The sequence below is a fragment of the Gymnoscopelus braueri genome (assembly GCF_963280865.1).
Source record: "Gymnoscopelus braueri genome assembly, chromosome: 6".
Classification (NCBI taxonomy): Eukaryota; Metazoa; Chordata; class Actinopteri; order Myctophiformes; family Myctophidae; genus Gymnoscopelus; species Gymnoscopelus braueri.
Window position 1 is genome coordinate 3,331,847 of NC_137607.1, and position 24,890 is coordinate 3,356,736.

General features: G+C 42.1%; 1 protein-coding gene across 1 annotated transcript in view; it reads left to right on the forward strand.

Moving 5' to 3' along the window:
* The window catches only part of LOC308086410 (uncharacterized protein), a gene marked incomplete at its 3' end in the record, with an annotated part of 38,032 nt that extends 25,149 nt beyond the window's left edge, over positions 1-12,883 (forward strand). The window contains exons 4-5 of the mRNA XM_080429931.1: positions 11,012-12,146; positions 12,870-12,883. Coding sequence (XP_080286057.1) covers positions 11,012-12,146; positions 12,870-12,883 — 1,149 coding nt within the window. The remainder of the gene's footprint in view (positions 1-11,011; positions 12,147-12,869) is intronic.
* Between the last annotated feature and the right edge of the window lie 12,007 nt (positions 12,884-24,890).

A 24,890-nucleotide genomic window follows, 5' to 3' on the forward strand; every position in this document is an offset into this window, starting at 1 on the left:
TTTATTCGATCGATGGTCATTTTCTCCGAATTTCTCCATATTCTTTCAACTACGCGACCCTATCGGTCGGGAGGTGTATTGCACCCTGATATATAATAACTTTGTTAGAAAATGGCTGCCGATTGGATTAAAATACTTTTTATTGAACAATACGGAAGATACAGGTACTTAGACCCACCCGATGTAAATTGTAACATCCGTGGCCATGAGGTAAGCACTTTATAATTGAAATCTAACCCAATGGGCTGTAAATGGAGAAAGTGCAACAAACAGTTTGAAGTTTCATCATGACTGTCAGACAGTCATGTTTCAGGGTTAGGGTAGCTACTAGGCCTAGAATTAAGCAAGATTACATGAGAGGGTGAGCTTTACCGTGATTATTGGCACGCCAGTGATTGATTGATTGAATACTTTATTACAGTTTGCAAAATAAAAGCACAGGATAGTACAGTTCAATACAACGTCTGCTAAGAGGATTTTAAACCCAAGAAGGCACTATTGGTTGTTTCCATTGGGGTCTTTTGTACTCAATTCATCAAAACATTTAATGACAGAAAGAACAATATGTACATTAAACAGTTCCGGGGTGGGAGGCCGTCAGGAATGAGGCGGAGCCAGGTTCCGCAAGGAAAGAGAAGGAAAGATTGATATTTTCTTCAAGCTTTTTGCATTTATTCAATGTAAATGAATTAGTTAATAGTAAAAATGTACATCAGTGAATCATTCTCTGACACTGCTTCTGTTTCTGCTCCAGATATTGTTCTAATTTCCAACAGCGACATGATGTAAAATAACCTCTGTGTGTTGTTGGAATGTGTTGTGGAATTCATGGTCATTGTAGAAGATTTTACAATAACATGACTGTTGTGACCTCATTAGGACCTACATTTAACACATACATTTATTAACATGAGCTGAATGCTAACAGTAGATGGGGATGCTAACCTTCCTGTTAACAATACAACTAAAGCTATTACAACCACTCTTTATTTACTTATTTTAACCACATTAATCCCTGTGTCCCTGTTCTGGGGTGAACTTTCAGTGAAAATAGCCGATCTACAAGCTTGTAAACAAGTCCATGTTTGCAATGAACTGAATAGCAGGGGTAGCCACTAGGCCTAGAATGGTTGATATCCCATACAATGCTTCTATTCTAATACAATACACAACTTCAACATTTCACAGAGAGAAAACATAAAAGTGTGGGTACATGTTCCCTAGATATGAACTCTCCACATCAGATCAGTGGGCTAGGTTCAAAACCGGAGACAATATATTACTTTAAATAAGATATGCTGTGAACTAATTTAACATAACATAATGAAATGCTGTATTTCCATTATTGTCTCCGCCAGGCCGAAAGGCATGGCGAGAGAGTGTCTTTCACCGTGTGTGTGTTTGTGTGTGCGTGCGCGTGCGACCGTGATAAGGTAATCTCCGGCACCGTTGGCTTGATCGCAGCGAAACTGTGCACACACACTCCCTGGATGCCAATTCAGAACGTTTGCCCCAATTTTTTCACATGGGCCTGTTATAGTAACCTGACACCGTCAAATGGAAGAAAGCTTGCGACACACATTTTGTTTCACAGCGTACTTGCATCTGAGACTCCGGGCGCAGAATCGATGACAGACAGTTTTTCTTTTTTTCAAGCTACTAGGCAGGTGATTGGATGATCCCGCCCCTAGCAGCCGCTGATTGTTTCGGACACGCAGTGTTCGGCCATCTCTACTCCCTTCGCAATCCCAGACCTCCCTGAAATCAAATGCAAATGAGATTTCCGGAGGGAGGGGGTTTACCAGGCTACTGTTATAGTGCCACCAGGAGGCCGCTTTTTGCAAAACACATTTTTTGACAGCACTCCTACAGATTTTACCCAAACGTCACGCAAATCGGTACACAGTATCTCTATAGTCATTACACGAAACTGGGTTTCAGATTTTTCATATTCCATCCTGATTGGCAAAAAATGGCTTCCAAAGTTTGCAGGAGTCTTCCGTTTTGAACAAAATGCCTCAAATCATGAACACAGCATGCAATTTCCGTGAACTTTTGCACGCACATTCCCACTATGCCGAGGAAGAAATGCCACTTGAACATTTTCAAAACAGCCTCATGGTGGCGCTATAACTTGCCACTTACCTTATTTACCTATAACTGCTCCGATCTGTGTAAAACTGTGTATGTGCACGCCGAGGTCAGGGAAAAACCTTTGCCCTGCATTTTTCACATCTGCCATTTATAGCGCCACCAGGAGGCCGACTTACATAAAACTCATTTTATTATATTACTTCTTCACATTTTATCCAAATTTCACGCAAATCGGTAGACATCATCTCTATAGTCATGTGATCAAGACGGATCTGTTACATTTTTCATATTCCATCCTGATTGGCTAAGATTGACATCTAAAGTTTTCAGGAGTGGCCCGTTTTGAACAAAATGTTGCAAATCATGAACGCAGCGTCCGATTGTGGTGAAACTTCGCACGCACATTTGCACTACGTTGACAAACAAGTGCCACCCTTTCAACATTGCCCTATTATAACGCCACCAGGAGGCCAACTTATATAAATCTCATTTTTTTATATTACTCGGTACACATGATCTCTATAGTCAACTGATCAAGACGGATCCGTCCGATCCGCCTGATTTTTCACATTCCAGACTCATTTACGAATTCCCAACATTGCTGCCCCACACTATCCTACCTGACCTGGGGGAGATCTGTGCTCCGAGGAGCACTTTTTCTAGTTTGACATACTTTGTTTATGTTACAGCTTGTGTGGCTCTCTGGCTGTAGTATTTATTTCCTAAAGAAATTGGGGGATTTTGTCTTTTCTTTTAAAATGACAAATACACATTGTGGCTGATAATGCTGCTATTTCTGAATTAATATTATTATAAATATATTTTAATATTTCATATTATATTTGACAGAGAATGACATGCAATCAGAGTGCCTTACTGTAATAGCTACAGTATTTATATGGTACTCAGGGCTTGATATTAACTTTTTGAGGCACAAGTAAATGTCCCATTCACTTGTCCGGGCACTACATTTACTTGTCTGTGTAAAAATGAGCTCTAGTCCGGAGGATAGAGATGAAAATCGTTCACCTTTTCATAAAAGCATGAAACTTGGTACACTTGTACAGTTTGGGCCCCTGAACATTTTCAGATATGGAGCCATCGCAAAAACGCCCCATGGTGGTCATGGAGGCCATTTTACTTTCCGCCATAACCAAATTATTTATTTTGCATCATAACCCTTGAACCAAACATTATAATAAAGAATAGGTGATGTCTACACGTATGTTTTGATGGTCAATGATTACAATAATATCATGTACAACATCATAAACTGTTCAGGTGAATAGGTAATGGTCAATTCAATCACGTTGTTTGTGTCCAGGTAGCTCAGTTAGTAGAGCACTCGCCTTTGGATCACAAGGTTCTGGGTTAGATCCCAAAGAACCTCAGTGTATGAGTAGCATGGCTTGGGTAACTAAGACTTGTATTAAGTACTGAGAGATGATGGTAGGTGTTGCTCCACCTCAGCAATCCAGGGGCCTAGACACCCTCATTCTCAGCCAATACCGATGATAAGCCACTCTTACTTTTTCAGTGACGTTGAAAAAAGGAAATCACAATATCTGAGAAGGGTCATTCCTATGTTCCCAGAGTCCTGCTGTATGTTCCACGGCTTTCTATTCTAACACACACATAGAGTAAGCTTTTTAAAAGGTTGTTGGGTACTCTTTCTCCAAGGGCCCTGTGTTCAACTGCGTGCTATGTTCCTGGAACATTCCCAAACATTCAAACATCCTTTCTTATTTTCTGAGATTAAAGTTAATATTATGTACAATTAGGTTTGGACGTAATTTGTTTCAAATTACATGTGCTTGCTAACATACATTATCTGGTGCGCTACTGTATATCATAGAGGGGAGGCTCTGACCCCGGACAGAGCCCAGGGATTGGTGGGGGATAGAGGTGCATTGGTACCCCAGGAGCAGGGATGTGTGAGTGGGAGGTGGAGGTACTGTATGGAGGTTAGTAAGGTACAGTAGATAGGTCTAGAGGTTCCCCCCTTTTTTACTATTTTGAAAAACATTTTTAAATGCCGGCAGTTCAAATAGAAGCTCACAACGATGTAGATTGGCTAGTTGATCTATTTTGGGAATGTTTTTCAAACTGGTAAAATATGGCTAATACATTTAGGGATAAGGGCTAAGGAAAGATAGGGCCCAGAGCATGCATGACACAACTGGTCCCTTATGTTTCAAGGCAGCCATTATTGTTATCACCAATTTGCTTACTGGCCCCAGGTTTAAGCTGGGTGTCCCAAGTCCATGTTAAAATAATACTTGTTTTGTGTGCTTACATAGATGTTTATCATGTTCTAATCTATTCTGTTGAAAGGTGCAGTCACTAAGTGCTAAAATAATTGTTCCCCATCCCGATGAAACACCAGGTTTAAAAAGAAGAAATTGTCATTGTAGTGAAAACAGCCAATCTGCAAGCTCACAGGTCACATCAAGATGCATTGTGAACTTATAGATCACAATTTATTAAATTCTGTGTTATTCCATTGGAATTTCAGCGTTTATAAATTATATTAAATTACATTTTATATACTGATTTTATCTGATATGATCATCATCCAGATTTTTTATTATCTTACTCTTTAAAGCACTTTGTAGCCTGATTTGGAAAAGCGCTATACAGATAAATTCATTATCATTACATCAACAGCATTGCGGCGATAATGATACAAATATTTACATATTTGTAAATGGAAGAATACAGTAAAGTATATAGCCTATATCTGTTGCCAGAACCATTATAATAGTTTTATGATTTTCAAAAAACAGACTTAATTGGAAGGATTCACATTTTATCTGTTTCAGTTAATGTAGCCACTGCCACCTTCCTATGACTCAATTTGGGGTCCTAACCCACAGTTTGAGAACCTCTGTTTTATGGTATCACTGTAATCCTTAACCATCAAAACATGGGTGTGGACATCACCTATTCTGTATTATCATGTTTGGTTTAGGAGATATGATGCAAAATACATTATTTGGTAATGGCGGAAAGTAAAATGGCCACCAGGGGGCGTTTTCGCGATGGCTCCATATCTGAAAATGTTCAGGGGCCCCAAACTGTAGAAGTGTACCAAGTTTCATGCTTTTATGAAAAAGTGAACGATTCCCCTAAAATATCGTCTCTATCCTCCGGACTAGTCATATGGATGAGATGGATAGTATGATTGGTTGTACATAAAATACAAAAAAGAAAGAAAAGAAAACATTATAATGTGGCCATTAGTGTGTTTTTAAAATGTTTTTCTTTTATATTTAGAGAAAAGGGACGGCCGATGGCCATTTAAAAACATATTTAGAGCTGACCCAAATAGTTTTTGTTCGATGGCATGGGATTTGAACGTGAACGAAAAAAATAAATAAAAATACAAGCCCACCATGCATTGAAGTTTGACATGTTGAGAGCTTGTAGATCTGCTCCTCTTCAAAGCCAAGTGATCAGTGTTGCCAGATTTTGCGAGAGAAATAAACAATCGGGTCTATAAAAACAGGCCCAAAAGAAGCGACTATTGGCCACATAAGCACTTCAAACCTATAAACGTATATATAGGTTTAGTGCCTGTACAAGTGAATGGGAAACTTCTGCCTCAAAAAGTTAATGTCAAGCCCTGCCAGTCTAAAATCAATGTGTTTTGAATTTCATCTTGAGAAATGTACAGCTAAGCTAAGTACAATGATGTATGGGACAACTACAACAATGAGTAGACTTCTCCATATGATACAACGGTGCATAACCGAGAGAGTGTTATGCTTCACATGAGCGTCACATTATTGTGGAGAAAATGTTAACTTGTCCGACGGACAACTACGATTTTAATCTGCATGTCCTTAATTGTTAATTACTTGTCAGGAAAAGTGGACAACCGTTAATATCGAGCCCTGTAATAGCATGTAGCGTGTAGTTAACTCATTGACACAACGGTGTGGGGCGTTGCTGTTGTTCCAGCGCTATAAGTGCGATCTCACCAGCGCCGCTTGTCAAAGTACATTATTTTATAACTTAGAAATTCCAATTATATTATCTAAATAGGCTATGAAAGTGGAACAAAAAAACAGATGAACATGTGATGGAATGGAATCAGTGTAGAGGGTCCTCATCTGGAGATGTTTGATACCTCAGTGTAGGAGCCAAGTGTGCACTAGAGTGGGTTATTGGTATGTGATTGATGAAGGCACCGCATTGGCACCTAGGTAGTGGGAGTGTCGCTGTGGGTGGCCTCAGTGTCTACAAAGTAGTGGCTCTCACCTGCTCACTCTAAGGCTGATTTGACCATGGAGGTGGGGTGAGCTGGGAGAGCTATATTTTTGTTGACCGCATTTTTGTATTATTGTTAATTGCTCACTGTTTAAGTTATTTGGTGCACATATTTATTACAGATTTATTTATTGTAAATTGTAAATTGTAATAATTTGGTGACACTGCACAGTAAACACTTTTAAGCTTGAGCATTTGTTTGGAACTGTGTATTTTACATGTTTAATGCGCGTCATACAGTTTTTTGAATCTCCCAGTCATTGGAACTATTATCAGCCGCAATACTCAGTCTCTTTGAAGAGAAGGATGGATGAGGGACAGAGTCAGGACATTACATTTTAAATGCTGGCCCCAGAATAATACATAAAGTCCCAGTGGTCTACCATGCATTTTTAAGGCTACTTTCATCATTGTAGGATATTTGTAAATCACATAGTTATGTTATTGTTTTTCATTAATTATGTAAAACAAATAAAATAATACTTGATACATATGGGTGCTCCTTAAACTTTGGTAGGTGCTCCTAATCTGTTCTGGTGCTCCTTCATTTTTGGGCGGTGTAACCGCCCCTATAAGTGGGGTGGGGACACCTCATTAGTATTAGTTTCCTGCACTGTGATTGGCCCACCTGGCCCACTTTCCTGTACTGTGATTGGCCGACTCTATTGGCTGACTCTATTCAGCACTGTGATTGGCTAGCGATACATTAATAACCTATAATAGTAGGGGGTACTAAGTGAAAAATCGTTACGCGGCGGATAAAAGCATGAAATTTGATACAGATGTCCCTTGGGTCATCCTAAAACATCCTAGAAGGGGTGCCCAAAAAAATCCTAAACAGGAAGTGAGTTATGGACAAAATCCAAAATGGCCACCTAAACTGTTGACCGTTGACTCAAAAGAGACCAAAAGAATCTCCAAAAAGCATAAAATGTGTCACACATGTCCCTTGGGTCATCCTAAGACATCCTAGAAGGGGTGCCCAAAAAATTCTGAAACAGGAAGTGAGTTATTGACCAAATTGAAAATGGCCACCTAGTGTTGTCGATTGACTCAAAAGACAACTAAAGAATCTCCAAAAAGTATAAAATGTGTCACACATGTCCCTTGGGTCATCCTAAGACATCCTAGAAGGGGTGCCCAAAAAAGTCTTCAACAGGAAGTGAGTTATTGACTAAATTGAAAATGGCCGCCTACAGTGCTGGCGATTGACTCAAAAAGCCTATAGAATCTCCAAAAAGCATACAATTTGGCACATATGTCCCTTGGGTCATCCTAACACATCCTAGAAGGGGTGCCCAAAATAATCTGAAACAGGAAGTGAGTTATTGACTAAATTGAAAATGGCCGCCTACAGTGTTGAAAGATGATGCAAGATACCTAAAGAATCTCATAAAAGCATGAAATGTGGTACAAATGTCCCTTGGGTGATCTGAACGCATCCTACAAGGGGTGCCCAAAAAGGTTTTAAACAGGAAGTGACCGCCTAAAGCAGTTGAAACAAAAGAAAACATAAAGGGACGTCATAAAAGTGTATAATTATGTACGTACATTGAGTGCTTCTTAATATATCCTAGAAGAGGTTATTTATTTGCTTGTTTATTAAACTTTTTAGTTGAAGAAATTCTAAATGGCTGTTTAAACAGTTGACCATGGCAGTCTGCATATTATGCAGACTCAATACGACATATTTTGTAGTCTACCTTCTGTTTTCATTTCTACATCACTTATTCATTTTACTTTCTGCATATTTTTTTTATTGTACTCTTTGAATCTTCTTTATTTATCTAACTCTCTGCATATTCTTATTTATTTTACTCTGCATCTTATCTTACTCTGCATATTCTTATTTTACTCTCTGCATCTTATTTATTTTGCACTCTACATCTTCTTGCTTGTTTTACACTCTATCTTCTCATGTATTTTCTTCTTGATCATTACTGTTTTTTTGTGATTAGTGTTTAGTAACTACATGTATTCATGTGTGCCATTTCGCAATTACCAGCACATTGGCATAATGCTCTGCAAGGTAACCCAGCATCCCGGCATCTACACTTTCTCGAACAGAAGGGCTCAGCTTTGCAGCCACACTTGAGTTCTCTACAAACTTAAGCAGCCTCTGGCAAGAGTGTCCATAAAGGTGTCCACGAATCAGCGACTTTAATCCATCCATATTTGTCAGGAGATGGTAGAGATTACATAGCTTTCAGGCTTCTGGACCAAATGCCAGATTGGCTGCTCGATTTGAATATTGTAGCAGTGCAGCCCGTGTGGGAGGAGTGTTTTCCATTGAGAGACTATTACAACTTTTTTTGGCACCCCTTAGGATGCATTCAGATCACCCAAGGGACATTTGTACCAAATTTCATGCTTTTATATGAGATTATTTTTTATGAGTGTCTTTTGCATCATCTGTCAACACTGTACACGGGCACGGCCATTTTCAATTTAGTCAATAACTCACTTCCTGTTTCAGATAATTTCAGGCACCCCTTCTAGGATGTCTTAGGATGACCCAAGGGACATGTATGCCAAATTGTATGCTTTTATGAGATTCTTTAGTTGTCTTTTGAGTCAATCGACAACACTGTAGACGGTCATTTTCAATTTTGTCAATGACTCACTTCCTGTTTAAGATTTTTCTGGGCACCCCTTCTGGGATGTCTTGGGATGACCCAAGGGACATGTATGCCAAATTGTATGCTTTTATGAGATTCTTTAGTTGTCTTTTGAGTCAATGGATAACACTGTAGGCGGCCATTTTCAATTTTGTCAATAACTCAGTTCCTGCTTAAGATTTTTTTGGGCACCCCTTCTAGGATGTTTTAGGATGACCAAAAGGACATGTGTGCCAAATTGTATGCTTTTATGAGATTCTTTAGTTGTCTTTTGAGTCAATCGACAACACTAGGCGGCCATTTTCAATTTAGTCCATAACTCACTTCCTGTTTCAGATTCCTTTGGGCACCCCTTCTAGGATGTCTTAGGATGACCCAAGGGACATATGTGCCAAATGTTATGCTTTTTGGAGATTCTTTTGGTGTCTTTTGAGTCAACGGTCAACAGTTTAGGTGTCCATTTTGAATTTTGTCCATAACTCACTTCCTGTTTAAGATTTTTTTGGGCACCCCTTCTAGGATGTTTTAGGATGACCCAAGGGACATCTGTATCAAATTTCATGCTTTTATCCGCCGCGTAACGATTTGGCCATTTTTTGTGCTTAGTACCCCCTACTATAAATAAGATTATGGACTTCCAAAAATCAATTTTTTTTTGGAAGTGAGCTTCCATCACTATGATGACCACTGTGATGACCACACCACCCACTTCACACTGGGTTGCATCATGTTATACTAGGGGTGTATGTGTCACGTGCTGTGATTGGCTAGTGAGACACATGATGAAATTTATATAAAACCACTTTGATGTAACACTCGTATATATAACTTAGATGCTGTCCATTTCGTCTGATCATCCTTGAGATGGTTCTACACCTTCATTGGAATCCAGCTGTGTTTAATTATATTGATTGGACTTGATTGGGAAAGGCACACACCTGTCTATATAAGACAGTATATCTCATAGTGTATGTCAGAGCAAATGAGAATCATGAGATCGAAGGAACTGCCCGAAGAACTCAAAGACAGAACTTTAATAAAGATTATTTTCAATAAATGTATTTATTTTTTGAAGTGAGCTTCCATCACTATGATGACCACTGTGATGACCACACCGCCCACTTCACACTGGGAGTGATTTTTAAATTGGTATCAGCAGTTCTACCAAGTAAAACACTTACATTTGACAAATTCTTTAGAAGTGATTCTTTGTAAAGTATTTTAAAGGTATCATGAAAGTCTTCTAAATGTGATGTTGATTGAACAAAATGCTACCACTGTATTGTTGAAGCTCTTCAGTGATCTTCTCTGTGGTATGTAAGGTTGATGAATGAAAACTAAATGTTTTTTATTCTATTTCCACAGAGCACCACAGGGAGAGATCTACGCTATCAAGAGAGATGGCCTCCAAAAGATCATTAACATGGTCAGAGGAACAGAGAGAGATGGACCAGAGGCATGGACTGTTTGATGCAATGCTGCAACCTGTAGTAAAGTTGTACAGGATAGGTATGTACTGTTTTATTAACTGGATGTTTCAACTGACTACTACAGAGAGAAGTCTGTATTTACAGAATCATATGTTCATAGTGGTCGATCTACAAGCTGCGTGCAGTGTTATTGTATTAACACATTGACTGTCAGGAATTAATTTATTAATTCATCGTCCTTGCCAACAAAATAGACAGGCACTCAACGCTTCTGTTAAGGGTTAGGTAAGTTGGGAAAGCCACTGAAATCTACACTTAATGTACACTCACTTATCATCGCTCCAAGCGGCTTGGGGAGCCTCCTCTCTACTCACTCTGTGCTCCCCCTAAAGTAAATGAACATTTGTTATGTGAACCATTTCTGATTCACGCTGGAGTGCTGAGGAGGCGGACATTGAGGAATTGGAATTTGGCTATTGAGTTGTTCTCCCCTGATGTTCTTCCTCCTCTCTCCTCCTTCTAGACCTCACTCTACTTCCTGTGTGTAAAGAGGAGGTTTCCCCTGAGCGGCAGGAGAGGAGCCCCATTCTGGTCCAGGTGAAACCAGAACCTCCACAGATTAAAGAGGAACAGCAGGAGAGGAGTCCCAGTCTGGTCCAGGTGAAACTAGAACCTCCACAGATTAAAGAGGAACAGCAGGAGAGGAGCTCCAGTCTGGTCCAGGTGAAACTAGAACCTACACAGACTAAAGAGGAACAGCAGGAGATGCTTCTAAGCTCAGGGGAGGCTGCAGGGTCATCGTTGACATTATTGGCAGTGAAAAGAGAAGATGATGATGAAAACAGAGAGACAGAGCCTCAAGCCAGCACCTCAACTGAACACATGACAATACAAGCATCACAACCAACTAGTGATGACCAGCTCATCTCTTCACACTGTTCTGAATCTGATACTGATGACAGTGATAACTGGGGGAACAGGGATTATGAGTCAGTTGTAAACACACTTGAATCACACAAGATGCAACATGTGGAAGGACAAAGATTGTCTTTGAGCAACAAGTTGTCCCAGAACCCGAAATCATTAAAGCAAAAGCCATCCACGAAGAGTCAAAGAGGAAAGAAAACATTTAGTTGCGATCAGTGTGGGTCAATGTTCAGCAGAAAAGATCATCTCAAATTTCACCAGAGAATACATACAGGAGAGGAGCCTTACCGCTGTGGCCAGTGTGGAGAACGGTTCAGCCGGAGAGGTACTCTCAAACGTCACCAGAGAATTCATACAGGAGAGAAGCCCTACCACTGTGACCAGTGTGGGGAACGGTTCAGCCAGAGCAGTCATCTCAAACGTCACCAGATAATTCATACAGGAGAGAAGCCCTACCACTGTGACCAGTGTGGGAAAGGGTTCAGCCAGAACGGTGATCTCAAAGCGCACCAGAGAATTCATACAGGAGAGAAGCCCTACCACTGTGACCAGTGTGGGGAACGGTTCAGCCGGAGCAGTACTCTCAGAGATCACCAGAGAATTCATACAGGAGAGAAGCCCTACCACTGTGACCAGTGTGGGAAAAAGTTCAGCAAGAGCGGTAATCTCAAAGATCACCAGAGAATTCATACAGGAGAGAAGCCTTACCACTGTGACCAGTGTGGGAAAAAGTTCAGGCTGAGCTCTAATCTCATAGATCACCAGAGAATTCATACTGGAAAGAAATCCTACCACTGTGACCAGTGTGGGAAAGGGTTCAGCCAGAGCAGTAGTCTCAAACTTCACCAGAGAATTCATACAGGAGAGAAGCCCTACCACTGTCACCAGTGTGGGAAAGCGTTCGGACGTCAGAGTAACTTAAATAAACACTTTCGAACAATTCACACTGAATTGAAGCCTTTAAGTTGTGAATAGTGCAAGAAGGGTTTTAACTGACATGGTTTAAAGTCTCATCAGCACATCTATAGTGGATTTGCTGCTCTGGAAATATTGTCATTTTTAAGTGATTTATTTCATGGACATTGTTTTTTTTGCACCTCCTGCACCACTGTGCAGGAGGTGTTTGTTTCTGCCCAGAACTCCTTGTCAAGAAGACACATTTAGTTGTTACACGTCCTCCCTTTGAAGACGTTATGTGGAAGTAGATGTATTTCTTTGTCTAAATATGAATATTGCATTGTCTAAAAATGTATATTGCGTTGTCTAAAAATGTATATTGCCCTAGCCTTGATGACCTTGCAGGATTATGCAACGGCTAAAATGTAACTTGTATATAGACTGATGCCAGGTCATTGTTGGCCTAGCATCTTATAGTGTTTTAATGTAGGCTGATGATAGGTTCTTGGTTTACATATGTATTAGTTATTATTAGATTATTGGTTTACTTATGTATTACTTTATTAGATTACTATTTTTATGGATTGGATGTTTTATGATGTATTATCTTGTGTTCTTTGCTAACTTTAAGTCACTCTGGATTAAGAGCGTCTGCTAAATGCCTAAACTGTAAACACATTGTCTAAATATGTATATTACATTGTCTGCACTCGGGTGGCACAGTGTTAAAGTGGGTTTGAATCCAACGTTGTGCATCCGGCTTTGTTGAGCGTATATATGAACACAATTGGCCCGTGTTCAGGTGAAGGTGATATTGTGTCACTGCAAGAACTCCTACGGTCTGGGGCGCCACCTGTCAGCAGGGAGTCCTGGGCGGGAGGAGTCGGACGAAGGCTCTACGCCGTCCTCCTGGTGGGGGCTCCTCACTGGCAGGTGAGTCAGTAGGATACAACAATAGTGACAACACACACATGTGTGTGTGGGGAGGAATCAATTGGCATAACGACTAAATTGTTGAGAAAAGGGGTAAAAAAGCACCATGGATTGTCTAAATATGAATATTACATTGAGTCTTTATGGACATTTGGTTTACGGACTCATTTATCATTAATTTCATTACAGTTGTAGCCTATGCAGTCAGTAATGTTTATTTTTAAGTGTATTTTCTTTTTGTGTGTTCATGAATATAACGTTACTGTTATGTTTATATCATATGCATAATGTGAGTTCTTGTTTATTTTACATCTTTATGTATTAAAGGAGAAGACTACTCATTTTCAACATTGAACTATGTCTTTAATACACCTCAGAGCTGTGGAAATAAGAAAAAAGTCCCCCCCCCCCCCCCCTTCTATGTTGCCTAGAACTGTTGCCTAGAACTGGGTAATTGATTGAGGTCATATGATCAGTGACATACGCAGGGTGTACTTTTGGCTTGGCTAAGGGGGCGGAGCCAAAAGTACACCGTCTTTTTTAGAAAATGTGTGAAAACCGATTCAAATAATTTGGAGTTTCCGACTACAATGACATGCACAAAAGAGGGATGCCAGGTTGAAATTGGTCAAAACTATATTATATGTTATAGAATTTCCTTTTTTTTGTGAATTTCGCAATGTGATGTTGTCACAAAATCCCAAGTCACACCTGGACTTGTCTCACAGCACACTGTTAGAGAACCTCTGTCTTAATGGAGCAGACAGGAGAACTGATCAGAATCACTTTATATGTCACTTTCTCCATGTACTTACATACATGATGGCCAAAACGCAAAACCTCCTATCTGAAGAATTCACATTGTTGGGAAAATGACACAATGCTATTTTTTTATGATACCCATCACATAATTCACAGTTTCTGGATTTCTGGATTATATTACAATATTATATGTTAATTACACTGATCTCATATTGCAAATGCAGATAGGAGGTTTTTCCCCACTTTTCCTGGATAATTCTGCAGATAGGAGCTTTTGCACTGTGATGTTAAGTGATTGCATAACTAAATAATGATAAATAGTACAGGCTGTAAATACATACATTTACAGCTGCAAACAGTTGCATCAGTGGTGTGGTCTAGGTTTGTTTTCTGAGGTATACAACAATCATTCCCTGCATGAGATGCGCGTGGTTGTGGGTATACGCTAGCGCATTTTCAATGGATGAAATGGTTAGTAGACTGTAGACGCTTTTTTCCAAAAACAACAACAATTAGGTGGACTACAAAACAACTGGCCCAGGCACCCCTCGACATAATCCCCCCTATACCCTCAACTCCACCACCTGAAATACCCCCCCACTCCCACAACCCCCATTCCCCCCAACCAGCACAACACACCCCCCAAACCCCACCCACCTAAACCCTCATGCCCTCCAACTCCCCTAACTCATACAACTGGATCACCAACCTTGTGTCCGGTGTGGATAGTGGAATAGTATGTAAGATCATTGAATGTCTTAAAGAGCCTATAAGCAAGGAGGAAAGACGGATGCCTTGACCCTAGAAACACCACAGCCAGGGAGGAGATGAGAGCAGCACACAGGGACTTTGTCGCTGACCAAAAAGGAGAGGGTCTGAGGGAGGAATATAAGCGGAGGAAGGAGGAGCTATATCAAGTGTATGTGTAGTGAAGTGCAGTGAGCTGGGATTGAACCCGAGGCTCCCACTCGCCAGTCCGACGTGTTACCAGTCATGCCAATAGGGCTGAGCCCGATTGGCAGGTCTTTTGCACGCCGGTTCTGGCTACTATGACTGTGGGGGCTACAATCACCCCCCTGATCTTTGGAGCGCGTCCTCGCGCTTCGCACTTCACGCCGCGGACCACCGTGCACGACGTCCCTCATGTTCCTCACGCAAGGATATTACGCTCCTCGTCCTGCCGACTACACCAGATTGTAGTGAAGTGCAGTGAGCTGGGATTGAACCCGAGGCTCCCACTCGCCAGTCCGACGTGTTACCAGTCATGCCAATAGGGCTGAGCCCGATTGGCAGGTCTTTTGCACGCCGGTTCTGGCTACTATGACTGTGGGGGCTACATATGCAACTGGAACAACGGGAGCTGACCCAAAAGATCAGGGACATTAAAGAGGTGCATGTTAACCAGAAACATGGCAAGAGCTGGAAGCTCATCAATGACATTTCTGGCAGAAGCTCTTCTCAGACTTCCAAGATCTGGGGAGAAATCGCAGAGGAACGAGTTGAAACATGGTACCAGCACTTCAAGACACTCCTAGGAAATCCTCCTTCAACCGAAGAAGAGGATGATCCGATGCTCCTGTCTTCCATGACCTTCCCAAACCAGACGGTTCACCATGGATGAGTACCAGAGGGCCAAGGCTACTATCAAGTGAGGCAAGAGCTGCGGGGAAGATGGAGTGACAGCAGAGGTTCTGATGTATGTGCCCATAGACGAGGTGGTGTTGGATTTTATCAAGCACACACGTTTAGCAAGCTGCCGAAGCTGTGGAGAAAAATGATCATCGATCCAGTACCAAAGTCAGGCGAACTCACCAAGGCATTAGCCTGAGCTCACAAGTTGCCAAGACGGCTAACAGGAAGATCCTCAACCGTCTTAGACCCATCTTAGACCCTGTAATGAGAAACTCGGGCAGATACTGGTGCTGAGGAGGATACTGGAAGGAGTAAGGAGTGGAATCTTTCAGTGGTGATCACCTTCATGACTTCCAAAAGGCTTTTGGCACCATCCACCGGGGGAATCTGATGAACATTCTCCGGGCCTATGGAGTTCCTGAGAAGATGGTTCAGATGATGCAGACAAGCTACTCGAGGCAGTCCAGGACTTCTAATAACCTGGGCCTGGACTGCTTCAATGGAACAGGACCTGAAGGTCTGGGGGGCACTTGACTGGAATGCCTTGCATGGGATGAGGAGAGTGTGGAAATCAGACATGGGAGAAGACCTCAAGAGGCGGCTGTTCGTATAGCTACAGTGGAGTCAGTACTGCTGTATGGGGCTGAGACATGGACCGTCACAGCACAACAGGAAAGGGCCTTGGATGGAGTCTACACAAGAATGCTATGAATGGCACTAGGAGTCACATGGACGGACCACATCAGAAATGTGGTCCTCTACCGGAACCTACCATGGGTCACAGACAAATTCAGAGAGAGAAGGATGAGGCAGGGCACTGCGTCAGGGACCCATACAAACTAACACTATGAGAGCCAACCCAGGGCAAAGCCAGGAGAGACAAGAAGTGCACCACCTACGTAGATGCACTTCGGCTTACCAGCTTAGCCAACAATACTGTAGAGCTCAAGACCCTGATGCTAGATAGGAGAGTGTAGAGGGCAGCAATTCAGGAGTCCCAAGTTGGTGTTGGCTAGACCACACTCACACATCGCAAAGACCCTATTCTATATGATCCGGCCTAACTGACCCATGCCCCCCTCAACATAATCCCCCCCATACCCTCTACCCACAACTCCACCACCTGCAATACTCCCCCACTCCCACAACCACCCCCCCCCCCCAACTGCCAGCCCACACCTCTCCACCTCCATAACTCAAAACCCCATCCCACTTCAGGGGTCCCGAGTTGGTGTTGGCTAGACCACACTCTCGCATCGCAAATACCCTATCCTGTGTGATCCGGCCTAACTGGCCTATGCCCCCCTCAACATAATCCCCCCCATACCCTATACCCCCCAACTCCACCTACTGCAATACTCCCCCACTCCCACACCCCCCCCCAACTGCCAGCCCAAACCTCTCCACCTCCCTAACTCAAAACCCCATCCCACTTCAGGAGTCCTGTGTTGGTGTTGGCTAGACCACACTTTCGCATCACAAAGACCCTATCCTGTATGATCCGGCCAAACTGGCCTATGTCCCCCTCAACATAATCCCCCCCATACCCTCTACCCCCCCAACTCCACCACCTGCAATACTCCCCCACTCCCACAACCCCCCCCCCCCCAACTGCCAGCCCACACCTCTCCACCTCCCTAACTCAAAACCCCATCCCACTTCAGGAGTCCTGAGTTGGTGTTGGCTAGACCACACTTTCGCATCACAAAGACCCTATCCTGTATGATCCGGCCTAACTGGCCTATGCCCCCCTCAACATAATCCCCCCCATACCCTCTACCCCCCAACTCCACCACCTGCAATACTCCCCCACTCCCACAAACCCCATACCCCCCAACTGCCAGCTGGGGGGTAGCATAACTCAAAACCCCATCCCACCCCCAAATCCCACCCAACCCATTACCCCCACTCCCAGAACCCCCGGTCCCCATGCCCCCAACCAGCACACCACAACCCCCAAACTCCACCCACCCAAACCCTCATGCACCCCCCACCCCATACCCCCCCAACCACCACCCACACCTCCCACACCCTATAACTCCAAACCCCATCCCACCCCCATACCCTCATACCCCCCAACCGACACACCACAATATTTTCACAGGGTTGTTGGCTGCCACGGTGTTCACGTGTGATTTTGATCTGCAATTAATACAAAATCACGACAATGACGTTCACATTTAAGCAGCAATGACAACCTCTAAACAACAAGTTCAAAATGTTCAATGCCAAAACCTCCTATCTATACCTAAAAATGACCTCCTATCTACATAGATGCACATAGGAGGTTTTTACCTAGAAATAGTTAGGCTTACAAACTAACATTATTTTTGTTAAATAATGCTTTTTTTATGCTCATTTTGAGACATTCTACAGTACTGTATCAAGTATTACCATCATTTTTTTTATCAACTCACACTCTTGGTGTGATAAAAGTGTCACCACCTGACACTAATCATTAGCAATCAACAAGGCAATGCAATTAACTTGACAGACTTACTAACAAATACTTAACTAGTAAGGGGGGAAGACACTTTTTTATTTTGAAAATAATAGATGACTACAAACTGAAAGACATTTAGACGGTATACATAACATAACAAGTTTCAGCTCTGTCTGCTGCTCAACTAGTTCTGGTGCAGATAAGAGGCTTTGCGCTTCAACATTTTAGCACTAATTGGCACTGAACAAGATAGGAGGTTTTAGTCAAATGACTTTTTCTGACAAAATGAGGGGCGGGACTATCTTGCAGACAGACTGAGCATGTGCAGCATAGCCTATAGTCCTCATCCACAGTGAAATCTGAAAATCATGAAATTTGCACATAGGAGGTTTTGCATTTTGGCCATCGATACAGAGAATGAAATATCGTTCCCCCTCAGTCACTAGCAGTGTAACATAAAACATCAAGCCCATCTAAAAACATAAAGGACCCAGACTGGGGCGGCCATAGCTGAGTGGTTAGTGAGCCCGCCTAGGGAGCCAGAGGCCCTGGTTGCCCCAGGTACGATTCCAGGCCAGGCCAGCATATGTGTCGATGAAATGAAATTTGTCCCTGAGCAAGACTCTTAACCCCTAAAAAAGCTACCCACACAGCACATATAGTAGGTAAAGTGCCATCGTGCAATCCTTTAAAAAAAGAGATACCAGCACAGTCTCGGTAAAGTAATGTTATGCATTTCAAAAGTGCAATTACACATCATGTCAAGTCCAGCACAGTCCAATCAGTTTAGGTCAGTAGGCCTGGGGGGGGGGGGGGTGCACACGTGTGTGCCCGCGAGACTGCGTTCCCATACTACAGTTTAGTTTTATTTATTTGCACAATAAAAACAGTAAATAATGCAACAAGAAATAAGTACAGGTGGGGGGCGCAGTCGATAGCGCTGTCGCCTCACAGCTTGAAGCTCCTGGGTTAGATTCCCGCCGGGGACGCTGTGGGTGCTGGGGGTGATTTCTCTCCTCCGCGTCATCAGTGCCCATACCCTAGGTGGCGTTGGCGAAAGGGCCTTTCTGTGTGGAGTTTGCATGTTCTCCCCGTGTCTCCTAGGGTAGGTACCCTCACAAAAAACATGCTGTAATCCTGGTCTCTATACTGCCTCCCCCTGGTCAGCCGGGGCGCCTGATGGAGGGGAAAGGAACTGGTTGAAATAACGGGTTCCTTCCACGCTACGTCCTGCCGGGGAAACTCCCCCCTGACAAGTATGTAATAAACTACACGTCCAGATGTATGCAGATGATGCCGTTGTACTTGCCCATGGTAAAAGCTCTGACAAGCATTCAAGACTGGCTTATAGATTCATGTCTGCTCTTGAATGCCAAAAAGACAGTCTGCATGGCCTTCTCCAAAAGACCAGTTGTGTTGGAGTCCTCAAATGTGTTTCTGTGTGGGGAGGAACTTGAACTTGTCCCAGAGTTCAAGTACCTCGGAGTCATACTAGACTCAACCCTAACTTTTAAAAAACATGTGAAGAAAGTCACAAATACGATTAAATTCAACCTTCAAAATTTTAAACAAATTAGACCCTTAGACCCTTCCTGACAGTTGGAGCTGCCAGATCGTATCTTCACTGTATGATCCTATCACACATTGAGTACTGTTTTACAAACTGGTCTTGCACTGGCGTGACGATCCTAAAACCCATCGAACAGCTCTACAAAAGTGCGCTCAAGGTGTTTGACAGGAAGCCTCACTCTTATCATCATTGTAACATACTCAGGAGGCTCAATTTTTTTAGCTTCGACAATTTCAAAAAGTTCAAACAGGTTGGGGTCATATACAAGACCTTACATGGTCTGTGCCCGCCCCCCCTAAGGGAATTCATTAAAAGGAAGCCTGAAAGAGGAATCAGTACCAGAGCAACCACTCGAGGAGATTGTGAAGTGCCGCACCGGCAAACAACCTTCGGTCAAAATGTCCTCTCAGTACAGGGTTGTAAGCATGGAATGGCCTTCCTCTACATATAAGGGATTGTGCTACATTTCCATCTTTTAAATTCAATGTGAAAAGATGGTTGCTTGAAAACCAAAGCTGCAACCATTTGTGATCATATATATATATATATTTTTTAGGCTATGTGATGTAATGTAATTGTATTTCACCGTTTGTCTGTTTTCTGATGTTATTGTTTTTCTGTTTTTCTGTTTTGTGTGAGGACTGCGGATGAAAATTAGCATCTTTGCTAAATCCGGTGTATTTACGTTCATGTGACGTTCATTAATATGCTCTGTCCTGTCTAAATAAACAAATAAAGTAAAGTAAAAGGTGATAAGAAGCGGTCTGCTAACTCCTCATGCGTTGATGGAAGCATGAGCTGAGTTCCGGGCTCTCTAGGCTGGCAGAGGGAGAGTAGCGCCCATGATTACACGCTTGGGCATTGGCACTGGGTGAATAGGGATTGCAAAATCGTGGGATTAAAAAAAGAAATAAGTGCAGGTGAGAAAGGAAACCCATAAAGGACTTATACAAGGTTGTCACCTAAAATAAATAACAAGTAGGCTACAGTAGAAAGTTGAACATAGTAATCAAACACAACAGATGACAAGAACTGTGTGTGTGTGTGTGTGTGTGTGTGTGTGTGTGTGTGTGTGTGTGTGTGTGTGTGTGTGTGTGTGTGTGTGTGTGTGTGTGTGTGTGTGTGTGTGTGTGTGTGCGTGCGCAGAAGTAGGGCTACATTGTTATATGAATATGAGGAGTTGTCAATAGAAAAGTGTGTATTCCAACTAAATAAATAAAGCTTGTTAAATTAGAATTCTATAACAACTCGCCTGCTGACTGTGGTGTCTCGGGGGTATTGTATTATTGAGCCCTTGTTTGGTGACCCCCACTTTAAAATAATTCACCACCCTGACAGCACCAGGCCACTGAGATCCTCTGACCAGAGGCTTCTTAAAGTCCCAAACACCCGGTTAAAGCAAAAGGGTGACCATGATTTTTCCGTGGTTTGTCCAAAACTCTGGAACAGCCTTCCCGTCCACTGTTAGGTTTGCCCCTCCCTCCCTCCCTCCCTCCCTCCCTGGACACCTTCAAATCTAGGGCTTCTAAAAACACACCTCTTCTCCCTAGCATTTGATCCACCCTAGACTCTTTCCATCCAGGCTGCACCCCCATCATGCACCCCCCCCATCTTGTGGTCTTGTGGTCATTGTTACATTTTAGCTTTTTTGTTTTAAAATATGTTTTATATTTAATATTTTGACGTTGTTTTGATCATGTTGTATGTTTGGTCAAACTGGTTGTTTTTAAACATGCTTTATAAATAACAATTGACTTACTTGACTACACCACTGATTGTCATTCAAGTTATTGTGAAAAAGTATGTTAATATTAATTGTAGCTGATTATTTACAGCAGATTATCTTGTGTCTGAGTGGTTGAAGCTAATTGGAGGAAGTGTTGTCCACATTCTTCACCAGCAACTTGGTGCCACAGTTTTCACAGCTACTAGAGAGTGATTATTTTGTATTTATTGCTGGATGTGTGTAGCTGAGTGGCAAGAACAAATCAGTATCAGCTTTATCACAGGTTTATATGTGTAAACAGAGGATGGGAAGAAGTAGAAGGGGGCAAGGGGGAACTTTGACCAGTGATCTGTTTGGCCGCTAGAGGGCAGTGTAAACCCATATACTGGATCAGGTTTATGGAGTTATATAGAAGGTAGACTACTTTGCAGAATAGTCTTGTTTTAACAAATACCTATTGTGGGATGGTTTAGTTCATGGGTCTTCAACAGGAGGTCTGCTGCAGACTTACTACAGCCACATTCTTGTGTGAGCTAGTCTCAAATATCTCAACAATCATATGGTGATCTACCTTTTGAAAGCCTTTCATCAAGTTGCATGGAAGGCTTTAAGTAACATCAGATATCCTGCTATGGCGTCTACCCCAATGGTCCAGAGGAACCAGTTCTCATACATATCCTCCTGACACAATCTCCAGGACTTGCATTCCAAGAACTGGGAGCAGCGATGGCCGACAGGACCTGGTGGAAAGATGTGGAGGATAAAGGATGATGATGATGATGGTGATGGTGAAGGCTTAAAAAAAAATGTTTAATATGCAAAACATTTTCATCCTGTATATTTAATGTGTCTCTGCTTCATCTCTCTCTCTGCTAAGTGGTCCTTGACCTGAACACACACCCCCCATACAAGATTTGTGTTGTTAAAGTACTGTGTGTCAATGATATACCACTTTATTTTCACTTTTTTCTCACTTTTTTCAAGATTCTTTGAAAATAGCTCATCTACGAGCTTGTAGATTCATTATTTTCAAATAGCCAATTTATAGGTTTAAAGTTAAACGGTTTTGGTTTCAGCGAGTTAAGAGTATATTGTTGTTTGTGCAGATTACTCGCCTAACAGCAGCTACCATAAGAGTAGCCTGTGGCAAGATGAACAAAATACATTTTCGGTTCCACAGATACATATTGTGAAAATAGCCGATCTACAAGTTCACAACGCCTCCTGCTATTTCCACAATTTTTGCATTTTCTTATATTATTTGACAATTTGGCCAATGTTTGACCAGTTTTTATGGTTTGTTGAATACTTTTGATGCAGTAATGGTCTTCTTTCATTTCTTTCTTTTTGAGGTATTAAAAAGGTCTTAAAAGTCCTTAAATCGTCACTCGACTGTCATCTGGGGACCCCTCCAAAATCATGTTGGGACCCCCCTTGGTGTCCCGACCCACAGGTTGAGAACCACTGATCTGTGGTGGGCAGTGCCAAAAAAATGCTGGTTTTCCGGATGTGTAGTTCTTTGACTATTGCGATTTGTAGAAGTGAAGACAGAGGAATAACACCACTCAACATGATGCACGTGCAATATAAAATATTAATATTATCCATATTATCCAGCAATATGAAAACATTAGTGCACCTTCACAAAATGAAAACACCATTACATTATTATGAATAGCATTAACCACATGAACCCCAGGCCCAGCATGCCTATTCTGAGGGGAACATTTGCCAAAAATAGCTGCAACGCGTTGTGAGCTTGTAGATCGACTATTTTTGGCAAAGAGATTTGGTGTTGGCAGAAAAATGGCAGTACAAGAAATGTAGGTTTTTACCGTTTTTACTGAGAATAGATGGTTTAAGTAGGCTACATGTGAATTACATCAATAATTATGAATGACAGATGTGGTAGAAGGGTGCAATTTATGACAATAAAGCAGAGAGATGTTTAGTTTTTTTTTGTAGCCCACGTTTATATGTGAAACTGTAGAATTATTTATCATTTATTTTGTCTAGTAATGTATTATTCTGCTATTCTTTATTTATTATGCTCACATAAGCTATTCAGATGGGGTAAAGTAAACAGTGTCAAAGTATTCAGGCCATTCACCACAAATCAGGATGTTTACATTGATTGAAATATGAGCGCATGTGTCTGGCCTTTTGTTCTGGGTTTTCTTCCTTGCATTTGGAGGCTGGATCACTGAAAGAAAACTACAAGTGAAACCCCGCCCAGTGGAGTGACCGCAGGAAGCATCTGTCCCATTGGTTAGTGCCTATCACTGCCGGGTCATAGTTCACCAATGCTGAACCCGAGGCGTCGGACTTCACGTTAGTGCGCACGCGCAGTGAGTGCACGGCACGCGCATCAGCTCTGATGCTTATTTCTCTCACACAACCTGGCAACACTGTGTACAGTTTAGTCTTGTTTTCCTCGTCGCTTCAAACGGATTAAAAGCTGGAGACTCTCAGTGACGTCATTGATTGTTAGAGTTTATCAGGTAAAGTTCATGTTGTATCTTCTTGTTGTTTTCACTACAGAATGTGTGTTTGTGTTGAGAATGTTACTGCGTCACATATTAACCCACACCGTGGATAAGGACAATAAGCTAAGCAGTTAGCATAGTGTGCTAGCATAGCTGCTACAGCAGTCCTAGCAGATCAAATGTGTGTTGTTGGAATGTGTTGTGGAATTCATGGTCATTGTAGGAGGTTTTACAATAACATGACTGTTGTCAAACAAGTCCATGTTTTACTGAATGAACTGAATAGCAAGGGTAGCCACTAGCCATGGATCACACGACGCTCGTCCGTCCAGAGCGTCATGGCGGATCTTCAACCTGCTTTTAGCTCTTTCTCCATTTACAACCCGTACATCTACATAAACGTTCACATTTCAATTATAAAGTGCTGACCTCATGGCCACGGATGTTACAATTTACATCGGGTGGGTCTTAGTACCCTTATCTTCCTTATTGTTAAATAAGAAGCATTTTAATCAGATCGGTGGCCAATTCTGCCGAATTTTCTCCATATGCTTTCAATTACGCGACTCTATCGGTTGTGAGGTGTATTGCACCCTGATATATTATAACTTTGTGAGAAAATGGCCGCCGATCGGATTCAAATGCTTTTTATTGAACAATACGGAAGATACGGGTATTTAGACCCACCCGATGTAAATTATGACATCCGTGGCCATGAGGTCAGCACTTTATATTTGAAATCTGAACGTTTATGTAGATGTACGGGCTGTAAATGGAGAGATTGCAAAAAACAGGTTGATGTTTCATCATGATATAACAGTCATGTTTCAGGGTTAGGGTAGCTACTAGGCCTAGAATTAAGCAAGATTACATGAGAGGGTGAGCTTTACCGTGATTATTCGCACACCAGTGATTGATTGATTGAATACTTTATTAACAGTTTGCAAAATAAAAGCACAGGAAAGTACAGTTCAATACAAGGTCTGCTAAGAGGATTTTAAACCCAAGAAAGCACTCTGGCTTGTTTCCATTGGGGTCCTGTGTACTCAATTCATCAAAACATTTAATGACAGACACATATACAATACTATGCAAAATCA